Source organism: Pyrus communis, chromosome 14, assembly GCF_041283825.1.
Source record: "Pyrus communis isolate YQ-2024b chromosome 14, ASM4128382v1, whole genome shotgun sequence".
NCBI classification, from domain to species: domain Eukaryota; kingdom Viridiplantae; phylum Streptophyta; class Magnoliopsida; order Rosales; family Rosaceae; genus Pyrus; species Pyrus communis.
In genome coordinates this window covers 176,209-193,923 of record NC_142578.1, presented here as the reverse complement: position 1 = coordinate 193,923, position 17,715 = coordinate 176,209, and the positions used below count along the sequence as shown (strand labels likewise).

Sequence of the window (17,715 nt, the reverse complement as noted above, 5' to 3'; positions counted from 1 at the left end):
TTTTATACTTGGGAGATTCTTATTCCTCCTTGGGCCCAAAAACTCTTATTAGCCTGCCTCTTAATCTTAAATCCCACACAATCAAAAATTCCACATTACTAATCAAAAATGGATTATTGATATTCTACGCCACATTGCTAATCAAATACGAATTCTATTTCGGTACACCCTTTTCTTTCTTTAAATCTAAAATAATCTATTCTACTCATTTCAAAGTATAAATAGTCTCCACAAGTTTAGAAAGCGAAGACTTTTTCCTTATGTGGTAGAGAGGAGAGCCTCTACGTATAGTATCGGAGGTGAGACAATGTCCTCAATTCTTTATAGATTTTAGCATAAATTAGTTTGTTTTCAAAATTAGGCTTAATCTCGAATTAGTGCTGGGAAACCTAAATTCTAAATTGGATGGATGCTGTCCTCACTCCTAAGTGCCTACTAAAACCTGCCTAACCTATACATATTCCTACTCTCGCTTGATAATTACACTAACCAATTACATGCCTACATGTAATCATATATCATCTATATGGTGGAGTGGATACTGGATAGTCATACAATCAATTAAACAAAATTGTAAAAAAGGAGTTGAAGGATCGTTGTCTAATTAATACATAAAAGAAAGATGTATATTTTTTATCATCCAATTAATTAAATTAAACAGAATGAACGTACAAAACTAAACATGAATGAATGAGAGAATAATAAAAGATGCACGGGTTTATTACTTTTTTAAATATAATCCTCAAGAAAACACAAGCCTACCTGAAAAGATTCGACAACATATACAGATTATTAGTGTTTAAGCCAAAAGCCAAAAAGGAATTTCTCAGCTGAGTCTACTCCCACAAAACTCTAATATAACAGCAATAGTAGTACTAATTAAAACAAAGTTAATCAACATATATAATAACCATACATATAAAACTAATGGTTTAGTACTCGATGAGCTTCTGCCAGCTGATAACTAATTAACAAATACATAAGAGATAAACAAGCTTAAGGTACAGACAAGAGAATCTCTCGGGGTATTCCTTGAGCATATAAAAGTATATGAACAAAAATGAAGATAATTAAATACACACCAAAAAGAAAGGAAAAAGGTTTATGATAATAGTACGAGTAGAAGCTAAATGCCAGCGCTAGCAATCTCCCTGAAACGGCGTTGATCAGATTCTAGCCTCTCGAGTCTGATGTCATTGTTGATCTTCTTGATGAAGGCCTCTGCTCGCTGGTTCAACTCTTCCTGAGTGATCGACTTTTCCCTTCTCAAAGACACCCTGTCGCTAAACGTGTCCGATTTCTTGAGCTCCCGTCGAGCCCATGTCACTGCATCGTCCTCGTCATCGTGATCATCATCCAAGTTACATTGATTCAATTGACGTTGTGGGACTTTGAATTTGGTATTTGTGATGGCCAATTGCCGGCCGGTTAGGCGAGGAGGCGTGTCCCAAGTGTCACTCTTTTTGAGGTGCTTACCGCTTGCCTTGCCTTGCCCATCCATGATGGCCTTCCATGTCGTGTCCAATGTCTTGGTGTCATCATCCGCCTCCACCTCCTCCTCCTCCTCCTCCTCCGTTGGCATTGAGTCACCGCAGCACTTTTCCGGTGAAGGCCCAGATCGCTGATGATCATCGTACTCAAAGGTAGTAGTACTAGTACTCAGAATAGTATTTGGAATGACACCTTCTTGTACTGTGTGAATGTCATGCCAACTGATCATCTCATTATTCAATGTGTACGGATGGTTGTCTAGAGATGATGAAGAGAATAGAGAAGTTGCATCATCTTCCGGATAACTTTGGATTAATCTGTCCTGCTGCTGCGGCGGCTGGGCGGACAGCATCTGGGATTGGCTGCTGTTGTACTTGTTGTCGATGTTGTTGTCTGGACTGTAAATAAAATCGTGAGAGGGGTCAATGTCGTCAGTGGACTCGGCATTGTTTTTAGTAGTGTCGCCGGAGGCAACGGAAGAAGAAGAGGAAGAAGAGGAAAGGTGGTGCTTGTGGTTGTGGTTTTGGCGTTGGAAAGCGGAGGAGGCAGCGATGGTGAGGATGATAAAGTTGAGGATGACGTAGATGTAAACAGGAGATAAGGAGCAGCAGTTTTTGAAAGAAGTCCGGATGTGAAGGACGATGGAAAGACTGAGGTTGAGCAGGTAAGGAATGATTGCTGCTTTGAAGAATACCACTGTCGACACTGTCCCTACACAAAGCAACAACACCCTTGCCGCCCAGATTGCTGTTTCCAGTCTTCCTCTTTTGAACGCATCCGCCATCATCTTAATTTGTATCCTAATTATAATTAATTCCTAATCCAAAGAAGGATAAGTTTTGAGAGAAATTCAAATTCAAAATAAGAAGAAAGAAAGAAGCAGAGAATGTGTCAAAAACCACACGCTGTGCCTCTGCTCGACAAAAGGAGACCCAAAATAGCATATAAAACCGCCATTTTCGAAACAGTAGGGACTTGGGAAATTGGAGACGACTTTACTTAGGCTAGACACGGAGACTAGGAACTGAGAGAGAGAGAGAGAGAGAGAGAGAGAGAGAGAGAGAGAGAGAGAGACGAAAGGGTTCCTTAAAACAGCATAAAAATTTGCTGGAATAAATTTATACCTTAAGGCTCAAGACAAGAAGATGAATAAGTCTGCGTGGCACTTGATGAAAATATGTATATGAGCAGCCTTATAGCCTAGCTAGGATGGGATCACATGAAAATTTTGGATCACTCCCATATCATATACATATATATAAACAAAGAAATTAAGAAAAAGAGAAATCAACAAGAAGAAAATGAAGAGGGAATGAAGGTGGGCTAATGGACTAGGATTAATTCATTCATATAGAGCTGCGAAGAATGGACAGAAAGTAGAGCAGAGAAGGAATGCAGTTTGCATTTGCAGTTGCAGACGGATTTTGCATCTCTTCGACTTCAATGGTGATGCAGAGATTAATGGGCTTTTTGTTTAGAGAGAAAGAAAGAAGGAAAGAAAGAAGGAAAGATAAGCAAGGACAAGGACCAAGAGGCAGGGACAGGGAGGGGGTGCTTAAATGCACGAAAGGAAAGACCCCTTGTGCTTGTGAGAGGCGCTTAAACTTAAACTCCTCACAACTACTCCTCCTTGATCAAATCTCTGCCGTCCAATCTTCATATCCTCTTCCAAACTGTTCGATGTTTGCCACATTATTCTTTTTATTATTAAAGATTACCCTTTCTTTTCCTATTATGGTCATATATGGGCCAGCATCAGCACCAGCACCAGCACCATCACCAGATTAGAAAATTAGTTGATGCTACAAGTTCGAGCAAAGTTTTTTGATTAATTAACTGAAATCTAATCTCCATCAGATCTCGAACCACGCTGCTTTGCTTTCATCCGCGGCTCAATCCTACTTCTAAATAGAATTCATAATAAGTGCATACCACACAGTTGATTATTACTATCAAGTGTCAAATTTTAATGAGACGTGTTAATGATTTAACACACTGATATTATCTCACAACTTATTCACCTGCTAGCTCCACATGAGTTTGATGTCATCCTAAAAAGCCTTAATGGAATTAGGACCAATAGACATATGTATGTGTGTGTGTGTGTGTGTGTGTTGCAATTTAATTTGTGAATTTTTCAGTCCGGAATTTTCTAACACTAAGAACTAACCCTGCAGCAAAAAGATCCCATATTTGCACATGCTATGCTAAGCTTGAGTCATGATCAATTGATCATGCACTGTAACTCTGTAACAACTTACACTGTAATTTTGTAAAGAACAGTTTCTGTACAAACTGTAAATAAATTAACCAATTAAGGAAGTAAACTTGGCTCAACAAAAGATCCCTCCCTAGCTCCTTCTCTATTCCTTAAGCCAAAATGGAATGGAAGCTGTATGTATATAGTTTTAAGTTGTTTTTGGAGGGGTTGGTTGGAACTTGGTGGGTGGATGGATATTGGACAATCAGCAGCTGTTCTCCATTCCTAAATTTCCTCCACTATTTTTCAAACAAACAAATATTAACCAGCTTCTGTCTTTATATGTATATACAACTACAGGAGTAGATGATGATATTGATCATCGTGTTTCTGTTAACCCCGCTCAACTAATCAAAGTTTATAATTTCTTCTTGGATACCAAGCTAACTATTAGCTTAATTACCCTGGATAATTACTTAGATCTAGTAGAAGCTAGCTAGCTAGGTGCTCATCATCATTTAGTTACAAATTATTAAGGAAGGAAATATATATTACAAATATATCTCAAATCTTAATTTGTAGGAGGATGCATTGCATTTGCATGTGATGAAAGTGGCATAAGTTAACCAGGCTGATGACAAGCAGAAATGGACCCTCCCTTTCATTGGGGGCCATTGGGGGTCTCCTTCTGTCTGACCCCAGGGAACACCCACAGCCATGTACTAGCCACCACCTCCACGGAAAGGGGTTTTTTTCCGAATGCTTTCCATCAAATTCATCGAATTAAAGGATTCAGAGCCTTAAAATTTGATCAAATGGTTAAAGTTATTATATTTTTTAGAGGACTCCGTGTGTTTGGATCCCTTTATTTGGTGGAAAGGATCTAGAGAGGATCTCTTTACCCTCACGAGAAATTTTTCATTATGACGAGAAACATGAGTGATACACCACGTGTTTTTATACAAGTGGTGGGAAATTTTATTTTTTAAGTTATTAAATTTTTAACATACATATCTCACTATTTATATAATGACACGTAATATATCACTCCCTGTATCGATCGTATTAAAAAATCTTTCCGACCCCACCCCACCCACTGTGGTAGCCTGGTTCTGCTTTTCCACAATCTTTTTTCATTATACTACTTTATTTTCGAAATCTATATTATGAATATTCTGCGTTGAAACTGATAGCTCACTAGTCACTCACTAAGTACCAAAAACACTATGCCATGTCCCAACAAGTTCATTTGGAACTTACCTCTCTCCTCTAACCAACTGTAATTACAGCTTTAACCCAAATGAACATGTGCCGTTGGTTTCGATTCGTCTTCAAATGTATCTGAGTCGTTTGTCGTGATTATCAAAAGTTGCACAGGCACTGGCAGGCTTCATGTCAGCCAAAACATTGCAGCTAGCTACGTACATCATATCATTATCGATCAGTGACGGATCCAGAATTTTAACATAGGATGGTCCCAATCAGTGTTCTAAAAATCGGCATAGGCCCCTAGAGGCTAGGTGGTGAAGGCCCGTCTGGATTTTGGGCATATCGTTTCAAAAAATTGGTCTGGAGCTAGGCGGTCCTAGGCGGCTCTTTGGCGGAGGGCTAGGCAGCACCTAGGCGGTTCTATGAGGTTTTTTGGAATATTTTTGGAATGTGAATGGAAAATCATGATCTTTAGCTCTAAAAGACTCTATCAATATACATGCTCTTTGGACCTCATTTCGAATATTTGGAGGATAATCCCTTTTATTTGTCTACAAAAATAAAAAATGAGTACAACTTCATAATATATAATTCTTGTCGTGAATGCAAAACTATCAAAACTCTTGAGATTTACATAGATAAACACTATGTTGATCACTTGAGTGACAAGTCCTCACAACATGCACTAATAAATAAACCAGGCTCCCCAAGAAAAACTTGCATAACCCTAATTAGGGTTTTGGCATCAAAATGAAGAATGAAAGACGTTTGCAAACCTAGAGGCTAATCCCTAATGCCAAGAAAGATACAAGCCCAATAGGCAGTAGTAAGCAAGAAGGATAGCGATGAGGAGGGTGTTAAAAGTTTATTACTGGTTGGACGGAATCCCACTTAATTTAATTTTTTTCCTTTTTATTACAGTCTCTAAATTGTTTTTTACTTTGGAATGATACAAAAGCCCGTAACGTGGAGTCTAGAGGATGTCCAATCACAATGAAATGCAGTCGACAATGCTTTTTAAATTTTTTTTTATTTACTTAGGCTCAAAACGGTGCGTTTTGGCCAAGTCATTTCATGTCATTTTAAAACCAAAAAGTCATCTTCTTTCTCCTCCTGCAACAGAACGAGCAGTGCATCAGCAGCCATGGCTGCTGTTCTCCACCACCACAGCCCAGACTTGGGTGGTCCTTGGAGGTTTCAAGCCCCTTATGTGAGCTTCCGGGTGGTCCTGGGACCATCCAGGTCCCTTAGTAGATCCGCCCCTGTTAGCAGTGCTGATTGCCTAATTGCCACGAGGTGAGGGCTGAGGAGGAATGTTGAAGATAGCCAATGACTGATGAAGAACACAAGAATGTTGATTATGTTTGTGGTTTTATCGTAGGATAAGAATTATAGTTCCTTTTGTATTTTTATTAGGGATTAAGAATGCTTTATTATGTGTTTCATAATTAGGTCTTTATAAGCACGCATTTTAATTGTAATTCTGTATGAATTAAATCTAACAAGACGTAGCTGTTTGGTTGTGTAGTTGTCTTGACGCTTTGTTGTATTTTTATTTATTTGAATTAATCGAATAAGAATACAAGTTTATAATGCGTTTGTTCTTCTTTTTTTCGTTCTTTGATGGATATTAATTTTAACACCATCATTAGATATATGGTAGCAGAGCAAGCAAATAAAAGTAAAATAACGTCACTTGGAATGAGCTACAGTGTACATATTAGACTACTACTACGTAATTCTACTAGTGATTGTTGGCATTACATTTACAATAGGTAGAGGGAAAAATCTTTCTACAGTGATGATCACAAACAGTACAGTGTTGGCTTTGGCTTTGATTTTGGTTAACACATAAATCCACCCGTTGAGGGATCAACAACTGAAAGTTGAGTTGTTAATAATTATGCATCACTATCCCTCTTTGGTCAGGCCCAACATTGTTAGGTAAACAGTAATCCCCTCTTGGTGTATTTTGCGATCGATACATCGAAATCTACATCGTGGGTTTCCTTTTCATTTGACATACGTACCTAGTTGCTTTGATGAGTCGGTGGCAAAGTTGAGCTCGATCGCTTTTTATTAGCATACAAGAATAAAACTGTTTGTACATAGTACTAGCTAGCTACCAATCAGCACATGCTTAAGTAATTATAAGTCAAAACATGATTGGGATATCTTACCAATTATGAATATAACAAAATTATAAGAATATTGCTCTCTTAATTTGAAGGATCTTTCACTTAAGGACATGCAGTTTTCAATTTTGGCAATTGAAGTCCTTCGTGGATAATCCGTTATATCAACAAACAACAACAAAAGTTGATGTATTCCTTCAAGCAATGAACACATGGAAGGCCATAATTGGCATGTTCGAGCGTAGTTAATGTTAGACTTAAATACTCTCATTCCGCAATTAAAAACAAATTTTTAAGTTTTTTTTAGCACTTTGTAGAGGATTTCATGGTAAAACGAGAGAGTTTTTAGTCCATTGTAATTATTAATTTAACGTATATGGTGAAGGAAAGCTCTAAAAGGTCAACTTTAGATCGAGAGCATGAACACGGTATGCAAAATTATAAAAATAATAATTATGATGTTTAAAAAGAGTGAATAGAGTATTGCCTATATATATTTCAAATACATCTTTGATTTCTTGTTCCATACTATTATATGAGTAGAGGTGTAACAATGATATTATTTGCAGTAACATTCTAGATATATAGATATGTACATCGAGGTGAAATTTGTTCCAAGATTACTTTTGTTTATAAATTGGCTTCTTGGGTGACCAAATTAATTACCACTGACCCCATATCATTATCCTCTACCATATATATAATACACAATTTACTGCATGCATATGCTTTTTAAACTGCTACTGCAGTTTAATTTTCCTTCGATTGCATCGGCAGCAACGGCAAGATTAATAAATAATTCCACTAGAATATAGTTCCATCTCCATGCGAGATATTGACGACCTATGAATTATGATACATGTAGCTATATACGTATAAGAAATTAATGAATTGAAGAAAAGTTTTTGTGATTGATGTCCATGCTCTCGACCTAGTTATCAAGTCGATTCACACGTGTGTATATATATCATCTTCTAACTTCTAAGAATTGAAACCACAATCTCCTTTCTTTATTAGTGATTAGGGATAAATGGACGCTGCTTGTAATTAGTTAAGATTAACAATTAAGCAAACAATGTAGTGAATATATAATGAATTGTATTGTTGATTGTTTCAAGTAGCTACCGCTTGATTAATGTTTATATAAAGAGATGGAGACATATGTTGGAGTCACACACACTGCTGGTAGGGGTTATACCCCTATATAAATAGCCTATGTATATTTATCTCCCCCACTAGAAACCAAACCAGAGAGGCAGAAAGGCAGAGAGAGAGAGAGGAGAAGTTTGAAGATGGGCGTTGGAAACTTTGAAGCTCTGCCGCTAGTGGTGGGTGTCCACCAAGCGGCGCCCTATCCCTTTTGTTTGAACTTTTTCCCTCGCCCTAGCTAATTGCCAAGTGGCCACTGCACAATGGAATTAGGGTTTTTATATGATATGATACATATCTTTTCTTTCTTCTCTCTTTCTCTCATCAATCATCACTACTAGTACTATATTATATACCATACGACTACTACAAGGAAAGGTAAGGACGAAACTAAAGATTTGTATGAGCGGGGTATCCTCAAACAATAAAGTTATAATTAAAATCTCAAGAATTTATTGAACAAAGCACTAATATATTAATCAATAAAGTTTTTCATACAACATATTATATTATTCATTGAATCGTTTTCATGTTTTAAAAACGTTGCATAACAATATCATTACCAATATCATTAAATATCTCTTTATATAAAAATAATCATGTGTATCATTCATCCACTGATCTCTAAATTAGAAAGCTAAATTCTAAATTGAAATGTCAAAAACAAATTAATGAAGTAAAGTCGTATAAAATACCTTGTGGAGTAAAATTCTTAGTGTTAAATTTTGATAATTGATTACTTGAACTCATACAGTCTATAAAATTCTTAGTGTTGAATTTTGATAATTGATTACTTGAACTCATACTGTCTATAACACTTCAAATTCAATTGACTTTTGGTTGAATAAAAGGGGAGGAAAAATCTGGAGAAGTTGAGGACTGTAATTGCTTTGCCGTACTTGATGGGATGAGTTTTGTGTGGATTAACGACCTAGGGTTAGAAAAACGGGGAGGCACAATTAAATTAATTGTTAATTAAATTGTCATCAGGTAGGGCATTTGGGATCCAAAACGGTAGACTAGTTTAGTTGCCTACCAATTTTTTTAATTGTAATTTAATTAGGGCTAGTTATTGAGAATTGGAACGCAAACATACATTTTTTTTTTAAATGAGTGGGGGCATCGGCCCCCCTAGATCTACACTAACTCCGTACTTGAGGAAAGGTCATTATATATGATTTGGAAGGGCCCTAAGCAGCGATATAATATATATATATACATATATATTAAGAATTTATATAACATTCAAAGAAAGAAGAATTGGAATTAGAATTGGAAGTGGAAGGATCTTTCATATCTAAATAATTTGAAATAAAGGGTGAATTAGTGGTCCCTCTCTCCTCCTAAAGAGAGCTGGAGTGGAAATGGCATACATTGACTTATCGGGCTCAGCGTGCTTTATACACATAGTTGTACTGATGGTGAGTCTTTAATTACATGATGTATTGGTTGGTTGCTTGGGGTGAAAGACTAAGGACGACCAAAGCCACCAATTCCAATTTGCTGGGGTGGTACCTGCTTTGCTTCCAAGCTAAGCACCAATAAGTCACGTACTAATTATAACTGCTTTTTGCATTTTGCATATATACCAAATCAAATATTATATTGCATCTATGGCCATCATCTTTTCACGAATCATGATTCCTTTGCATGCTCCATACACATATTTATATACCATCACTTTTCACTTTCCTAGCTATAATATATATATATATATATATATATATATATATATATAAATAATATAACACATATCCCTAACTAATTACAAAAAAACAAAATGGTTATTAGACATGTCTTAAGTGTCTAAGTTGAGAGGCAAATTCAAATGGACATGGATTGTCTGCCCTCTTCATTTCATATTCTTCACATCCACTCCTATATTTTGTAATCATGGTTAAGCCACGTTAATATTTTATATTAATTTTTTTATAAAAATAATAAGATAAAAAACAATGAAAATATAAAATATTAACGTAACTTAACCGTAACCACGAAAATAAGAAAGAATGGGAAGAATATAGGATAGGAAGGGCAGAGAATTCAGGTCCAATTCAAATAACGATACACTGACAAATTGCAATTCCTTCCAGAATGTTACTATTCTGCATGCAGAATTGAAGCTAATTAATATATAAAATTGTAAAGTAATTAGATAGTGGCAGAGAGAGTTGTTAGCTAGGGCAGGCAAGGACAAGAATCTAGGCCGGTTGTATGATTGAATCCGTACCAATTGGCTCTCCTCGATCGACAAGATAAAAAGAAAAGAAAAAACGCACAGACCTCACCTCACCTCACCATCAGTGTTGGTTTACTTCCATGAGCACTGGCCTCTCGACTGCGGCACAAAAGCAGCTTATTCTCGGATGTTTTTCTTTTTTTCTTCTGTCTAAATGAAAAAAGATGTTTGTCCCAACTCCCAAATATTTCTAGGTAATATTTTCTTTCACATTTTAATTTCTATGTCCCTGCCTAGTAAAAAGAAAAAAGTTTGGCCATTTCTATATTCTTGTCGAATGCTATATATATATGAAATTAATACTAAATAGCAATCTTTCAATTCAAGTTGCGATCACCAAACACACACACCCAATAGGAAAATGGGAGAGGGCCACAGAGACACAGTGAGTTGTGTGAACTCGGACACAGAGAAATAGAAAAAGGCCCGAAATTAATTAAGATTAGGTGCTTAATTGTTCATCATGCAGTTGGTTATTTAATTAGTTTGAATGAATAAATTATGTACATATGTATATGTGAATACAAAGTGTTAGAAAAACTATATTTACGGATCACATTTTGTGTCACATAACACATATAACCAATATATCATTTACCATGTGCTATGTGTATGTTACTTTTCACATTAAATTATGCATCAATATGGTAAAAATATGATATTTCTAAAATTGTCATACGTATATATAGAGCTTAATATTAAGGCAGATCTCCATCAGGAAAAATGAAACATGAGACATAGATGATTATTATATAAAGAAACCAATTTCCATGTAATGACTCAGCCCCATCGATCCCCCTATTGCACATGATTTTGTTGGTTTGAGTTTGAAGATGACCCTTTGTAATTAATTAATTAATAATGTCATAGTCCCCTTTATAAAAGGTCCAATTAATTTTATATTTAGATGTATTATATATAGAGGTCACAGAATTAAAATTATGGACGACAAAAGCATGCATGTCTCAGTTTAATTGAAAGATGGTTCGATCCATTCCTGATTAATTCATGATGAAGTGAATCCTGAGCAATTCATGATGAAGTGAATGGTTGTAATTAATATATATTTATTGGATATTATACATGTACATTATGTATCATGCATGTATCAAATTAGATGAAGATGCTCCGATGGAGAGAGAGAGAGAGAGAGAGGGTCAACAGTTGACATGTCATTTCACTCTTATATATAAAATATATTGGAATATAATTATTGTATAGAAGAATACATATAATATTATGAAGGGAAGTTATATATCCATGATCTCTAGGAGCCAAATTGAAATTTTGGGTCAAATCCTTCCAATTAGATAACAACATATATATAACATCCAAGTTGATTATATATATATATATAATATGTAGATGCAATGTAATTATTGATATATGTTCTTCTGACATATTCCAATTAAATTAAAATGAACCAATCGATGCAACCAATGCATAAAAGACTTAAGACACTTGTTTTAAATCTTGTTGTACATGTAATTCTATAGTTAATTAGCATATAATCCGATGATCAACTGTTTGCATGTATGCATGCATAATTAAGGAGGTTAAAATGAAAGTCGAATTCGGATTTCTTTTGTATTTCATAGGATTTGCAACACAGTCATGCAACTTAGCAGCGTCGGCAAATTTGACCGTATAATTTGCATAATCTAATGAAAGCTATATGTGCCTTATATGTCATTTACATAAAAGGCCTTCGTTTTTCTCACTGTATTATTATTTATAATATTCCTTGGATTGTGGGACTCCAATCTTCAAATCATGAATGATGAACGTCCAACTCCAACCAGATACTAATTTTAAAAGATTTTAACGGAAAGTTTTTCGTACTTTTTATTTTAATAAAAAATTATATTTTTAAATTAAAATATCAATTCTGATACTATTTATTTTATTTTATATTTTATTCTTATCATTAAAACTTAAAGTTTTTAAGTTATTTTCATTATTTTTCCTTTAATTTTTTGTTCTTGTTTACTATTATGAGTTAGGGAAGAGATCCCATCCGGATCTCTCCCACCAAATCCTAGGGATCGGGAAATTTAGACCCTTGAAATTTGATTAAACGATTACAAACAGGAAGCTCTCTAAAAGTTATAATAATTGTAACTGTTAGATCAAATTTCAAGAGTCTTAATGTTCGGATTCCTTGAATTTGGTAGGAGAAATCCGGATGGGATCTCTTCTCTATGAGTTACGTACATATCTTCCTTTTTTTTGTTTATTAATTCTTTTTCTGTCTCTGTCATTACAGAATATTAGATCGATAAAGACACGGGAGAAAAAGAAAATAAATCTTTTGATTGATTCAGATCCCATCTGATCTTCTCCTCTTCTCTTCTCTTCTGTTGCAGTGTATGAAGTGTAGAAGGATCGAACAAACAAGAAAAGAAAATAAATGTAGTCTTATTACAGAAGAAACTAGTTTTGGTTTTGAAGGTGATGGATGGACATGAGAACAAACGCAAATATATAGGGTCAAACAACCTCATTCTTGCAACCAACTGGAAAACGAAATCTTGCAAGGAAAGAAACCAATTAAGTTAATGGCATATTCTGCAGACTCAGCCCGAACGTTTTCTTGCATATCATGTGATACAATTCTTTTTCCTTTACACCATTTTTTCTTCTTCCATAATCCATAGTGTGCGACATTAGTACTCCCTAGAATAGGAATAGGAATAGGAATAGGAAAGAAGAGCAAAATCTGCCAAGATCAAATGAAAACAGCAAACCTTGATGCCCAACCCTACAATTTTAGGGTAGGGATAAATACAGAGTCGGTGCTCCCTCCAGTTCAGTTATAAACTATGGCCTTAACTCAAAAAATCATCTTCTCCTGCAAATCATGGATGATCACAAGTCATTTTCCATGTATTAATTATAAACATGTTTTTGCTGGGGTTTTTAAGGAGGAACTACTCAAATTCAAGTTATTTTCCGTCTCCCTTTCTTCAATTTTACTACTTCCTACCCAACTACAAAAATATAAGTAACAAAAAGAAACATGTTACTATAATTTTCTTACAATCAAAAGTTTGCCAGAGTGGGGGAGTGGCATACTTCTGCTTTGCATCATGAACATAAAGCAAGCCAAATAGGTCTGTTGTACCGTTGATCTTTCTTGTGACTGTATCACATTCCATCAAAGGTGGTGGCCCCTTTGCTGGAGGTGAAGTAGTAAACTTATGATTCAAATCTAAAGAGCCCTGCAATAAACAAGGTAAATATTAACTAGTAAATGCCTTCGACTTGTCAAAAGTACCATTAAAATTACTTACAGAAGATAAGAGCATTACAAACACATTTGACAAAGCACACAAAAAGACATGAAAGAGGAGACATACAACAAATCACGGAAGCAGATAGCTCCTGATGGGTAGTGACTTTTCTCATTCGTGTCATCTTTTCGACACGTGAAATCAGTTATATAATAGGTTACTTGGTATGGACCTTATAAATTTTTCTTCCAGAAAACTTGGGCGAGGCCTAAGTACAATCTGATAGGTATATATTAAAGGGTAGAGGCAAAAAGCAGCTTAATAATCTATGAAGTCAAATTATGGATCATATATGACAAATATTAGGCAAAAGTGAAAACCTTTTTTTGCTTCACCAGACCTAATTTCTCAATCTCATAAACTCCAAAGAAAGTGATATCGGCAACAAAGAATCTCGACTTTCTTGCTCTCATCTTTAAACCACCAATTTTCTAAAAGCTCCCTTATCGGTCTAAGAATGAGCAAGACCCATAAGAACTCAATTAAGGGTCAGAAACAAAAAATTTGAGCATTTTCATCAAGATAACATAGCAAACATAACCAGATAAAAATTTCACCCCGCGGGGTCTTGCCACTGTAGGAGCAGCTTCCGCCAGGTTAGTAAAAAAGCATTGCTTCCTCAAGAGAATGTCTCCTTGTTTTCTTAGGAGCTCCAGATGTGGCTCCACCCTTTACCAAATTGTTGGAATGGATGCTCATATCTACTGGTTCAGGAGCTGGTTGTTTTGCATTCTTCGCAACCCACATTCTTCCGTCATACCTGTAAGTTCCCTAGAAAGTTAAGCGCAGAAGGAAATAATAACCAACATATTCTCCAAGTTCCACATGAAGCTCATAATTAGTTTAAGAAAACAACTTACTTGGCCCGAATAAATTTCTCAGTCCCACTTCTGTCAATATTTGGTGGCAATTCTTTTTCCCAATAACTGTTTGCCCTTTCATTACCCATGGCTACATAAAAGTGCATAGAGAGTTATTTAACTGGATAATGAATCAGAAGATAGTAGTCGGTTAGAAAAGATTAAAAACACACAGAGCAAAAATGTGAATACTGAACTGATGTTTAACAACTACTTTGGTTAAATGATTTCGAGGAAAAAGAGGGAAAAAATGGCACTAAGATGACAAATAATGCATCAGTATCAGCTACCATAGTCGTGTTCTTACATTCCATAAAAGCAACCTGTTCTGGCAGCCATGCATCCAAAGTTGTAGACCGTACCTATTTCCAAGATCAACCAGGCTACGCTATTATTAGAACATAGAGTTGCAATAGTATGAAAACATATGCTACTCAAACAGATGTATATAGAATATTACTTAACTTTGATAACAGTAATCCAGTAGACCAGACCACATAAATAACTCGTAGCAGATTCAGGATATGCCAATCACCATTGTCATTCAAAACATTTTCGATTACTCAGAAGGTATACAATGGCCTCATTATTTATCTTTAACAATTTCAGAAACCAAGAATAATTCTCTAGTCATATGGCTGTTCAATTTCTTCAATGAGTACCAATCCATTTGAATTTGAGATGCCAGGAAAGGAAAGGAAAAAAAAAAAAAAAAAAAACCTTACCAGCACGAACAGCATATGAACTAGGAAATAGAGAAATGATAGGTAGAAAAATAAACCTTTGAAATATGCACCCCAAGACTCCGATGAATTCCTGAGCATTGCATGCAAATAAATATTCCCAGGCTGACACTAGCCCATCGCGGAGCTCTGAAAGAAATACATTGCAGCACGAAGATCACGTTAATATGGACATCAAATTGCCACAATCAGGACCAAACAATATGAAATATAGCCGAGAATAGCACTTGAAGACAGTAGTAAAAATATGCTACACAAAAGGAAAGAGAGGGATGTGAAATGCGTACTTGCTCCGGCAATCAGCACATTCCCTGTTTTGTGGCAGCTTAAGAAGACCTTCTAAAATCTGGGGGCACAAGTGACAACATGCAACATAACACAGTAACAATAATGGGAAATGTAAGAGCAGCACAAGAATGTGCAAGGAACAGAGGGGGGAAGAAATAGAGAAAATAAAGGATACCTTGAGGTGTTTGGCGTTGAGGTCTTTCGAAACAGAGGCTTTGTTGTTCATTGTTGATAGTGTGAGTGTGTGTGCTTGTGCTCCTACCTTCGCTAGTTTGTTGGTTTGGATGATACGGGACCTGAAACAACAACACAACAACACCTACACAGCAGCAGCAACAACAGCAACAACAGAGGCAAGTCGTTAAGGCTTGAGAGCGAAGGAAGGCAAGGCCCAAGCACGGAGAGAGAGAGAGAGAGGCTGGAATGAAGGTAGAGGCTCAACTAATTCCAAGGAAAAACGGTTGGCATTCCTCAAAGCATGCCTACAGTCATTTTCCATTTTCCATTCTCTTCTATTCTCTTCTATTCTCTTCTATTTCTGTCTGAGTTTTTTAACTTTTGACTCTCACAAGCCTCATATTTTCACCTCTCTCTCTCTCTCTCTCTCTCTCTCTCTCTCTCTCTCAATACTTGCAAAATGCAAAACATTCATTCAAGCGCAAACTGCAACTGAAAACTGCAAAATTATAATCAAAGCGCATAGCATAATTCTGGAAGAAACAAATTGGATGTATAACTAAAATATAAGGAAGCATTCAATGTCACATTTAAAACCAACAAAAAATACATAATATATATAATAATAATAATCTAATAAATCCTGCTGCATAAATAAAACACTAGCAAGTAGCAATCAGCAATTGGATTAACCACAAGAGAGTTTTCATTAGGTGGAATTTCGAATCCTATTATTTGGGGTTGGGGGCAATCTCTTGGGGAGTCTTGGCCACGATGGACAGCGCGTGGAGGCCGGACTGGAGCTCGTCAGCCAAGGCATCGTAGACCATGCGGTGTCGTTTCACCAGGTTCTGCCCCTCGAATTTTGAGGACACGACCTTGAGGTTGAAGTGAGTTTCGCCATTGGCATTGGCCTTGTCTCTCATGGCGGCATGGCCAGCGTGCTGATGCGACACGTCTTCAATCTCCAAAACGCTCGCTTCCAACGCCGTCTGCAATTTCGTTCTCATTCTGCTCGCTCGTGTCAGCTGCGACACCACCGTCCCTGCTCCTCTCGATCCCATCTCTCTTTCTCCGCTCTCCAGCACCACCACACTCAGAATAGGTCTAATTGATATATTAATTATTTTCTTAGTTTTTCATTTTAAAAAAATAAATAGATAACGAATTGAAAAACTAAAAAGAAAAACACTTGGTGCGGTGAAGGTGGATCGAACACCTGACCTTCAGATCTTCAGTCTGACGCTCTCCCAACTGAGCTATCCCCGCAATCGATGGCATTTCACTTAGGTATACAATTATATTCATGCACTAGCTATTTGCTTTTCAACTTAACAGAATAAAAATTCAAATGACGTTTTTATTAATTAATTAATTAGAATTTGATAAACATTAGTTAATTGGTATGTATACATGGTTATGATGGTCCATTATTTATTGTAATATTTGACAACATATGCGTCAAATCCAAAAGTCACAATCACGACAGCTGCTGGCACAAGCTTCACTGCAACATCTTTTTCCATTTTCAATTTTGTAGAAACTATAATCCTTTAGCCCTTAAATTCGCAACTTGTTGGTTTATTAACATCATAATCACTACTTTGATCGTAATTAGTAATTGCAGTTGTTGCTGAATTTTTTTTGTCAATAGTATTGTTATTGTGTTTCATCTGCAGCTACTACTACGACTTTTTCATGGTAATGATCATCATATGCAACCGTTATTATCATTGTAAGAACTCCTGCCTTGTCAAACTTAGCACGAATGTCATTTGAATTGCACTTGTCGCCATGGATTGTAACGATTCCCATACTATTCGTTTCATCCTTCAGGTGTTCATTTCTAAAGCATGATCGACATCGATTAGTACAGTAAGTACAAGAATTAGTTAACAAAATTAAGCAATATCAAATGATCATTCAAATCA

At 36.1% G+C, this 17,715-nt stretch overlaps 2 protein-coding genes, 1 non-coding gene and 1 pseudogene across 4 annotated transcripts; all 4 read right to left on the bottom strand.

Annotated features, from left to right (window-relative positions):
- Positions 1–917: 917 nt before the first annotated feature.
- On the bottom strand, positions 918–3,118 carry LOC148691046 (uncharacterized). Its single transcript, XM_088683691.1, has one exon. The coding sequence runs from the start codon at positions 2,276–2,278 to the stop codon at positions 1,127–1,129; it is 1,152 nt and encodes a 383-aa protein (XP_088539817.1). The 5' UTR covers positions 2,279–3,118; the 3' UTR covers positions 918–1,126.
- A 9,599-nt stretch (positions 3,119–12,717) lies between these two features.
- Positions 12,718–16,231, bottom strand: LOC137724311 (putative ADP-ribosylation factor GTPase-activating protein AGD15; annotated as a pseudogene). Its single transcript, XR_015956007.1, has 8 exons — positions 15,783–16,231; positions 15,607–15,665; positions 15,358–15,448; positions 14,884–14,938; positions 14,577–14,667; positions 14,274–14,476; positions 13,464–13,644; positions 12,718–13,274 (listed from the first exon to the last, which is right to left on the bottom strand). The product of XR_015956007.1 is annotated as a putative ADP-ribosylation factor GTPase-activating protein AGD15 (transcript).
- Positions 16,232–16,373: 142 nt separating this feature from the next.
- Positions 16,374–16,912, bottom strand: LOC137724321 (sufE-like protein 1, chloroplastic/mitochondrial). Its single transcript, XM_068463064.2, has one exon. It carries the CDS (start codon positions 16,846–16,848, stop codon positions 16,516–16,518), a length of 333 nt encoding a protein of 110 aa, XP_068319165.1. The 5' UTR covers positions 16,849–16,912; the 3' UTR covers positions 16,374–16,515.
- A 68-nt stretch (positions 16,913–16,980) lies between these two features.
- Positions 16,981–17,053, bottom strand: TRNAF-GAA (transfer RNA phenylalanine (anticodon GAA)). Its single transcript has one exon. It is a non-coding gene; the product is annotated as a tRNA-Phe (tRNA).
- Between the last annotated feature and the right edge of the window lie 662 nt (positions 17,054–17,715).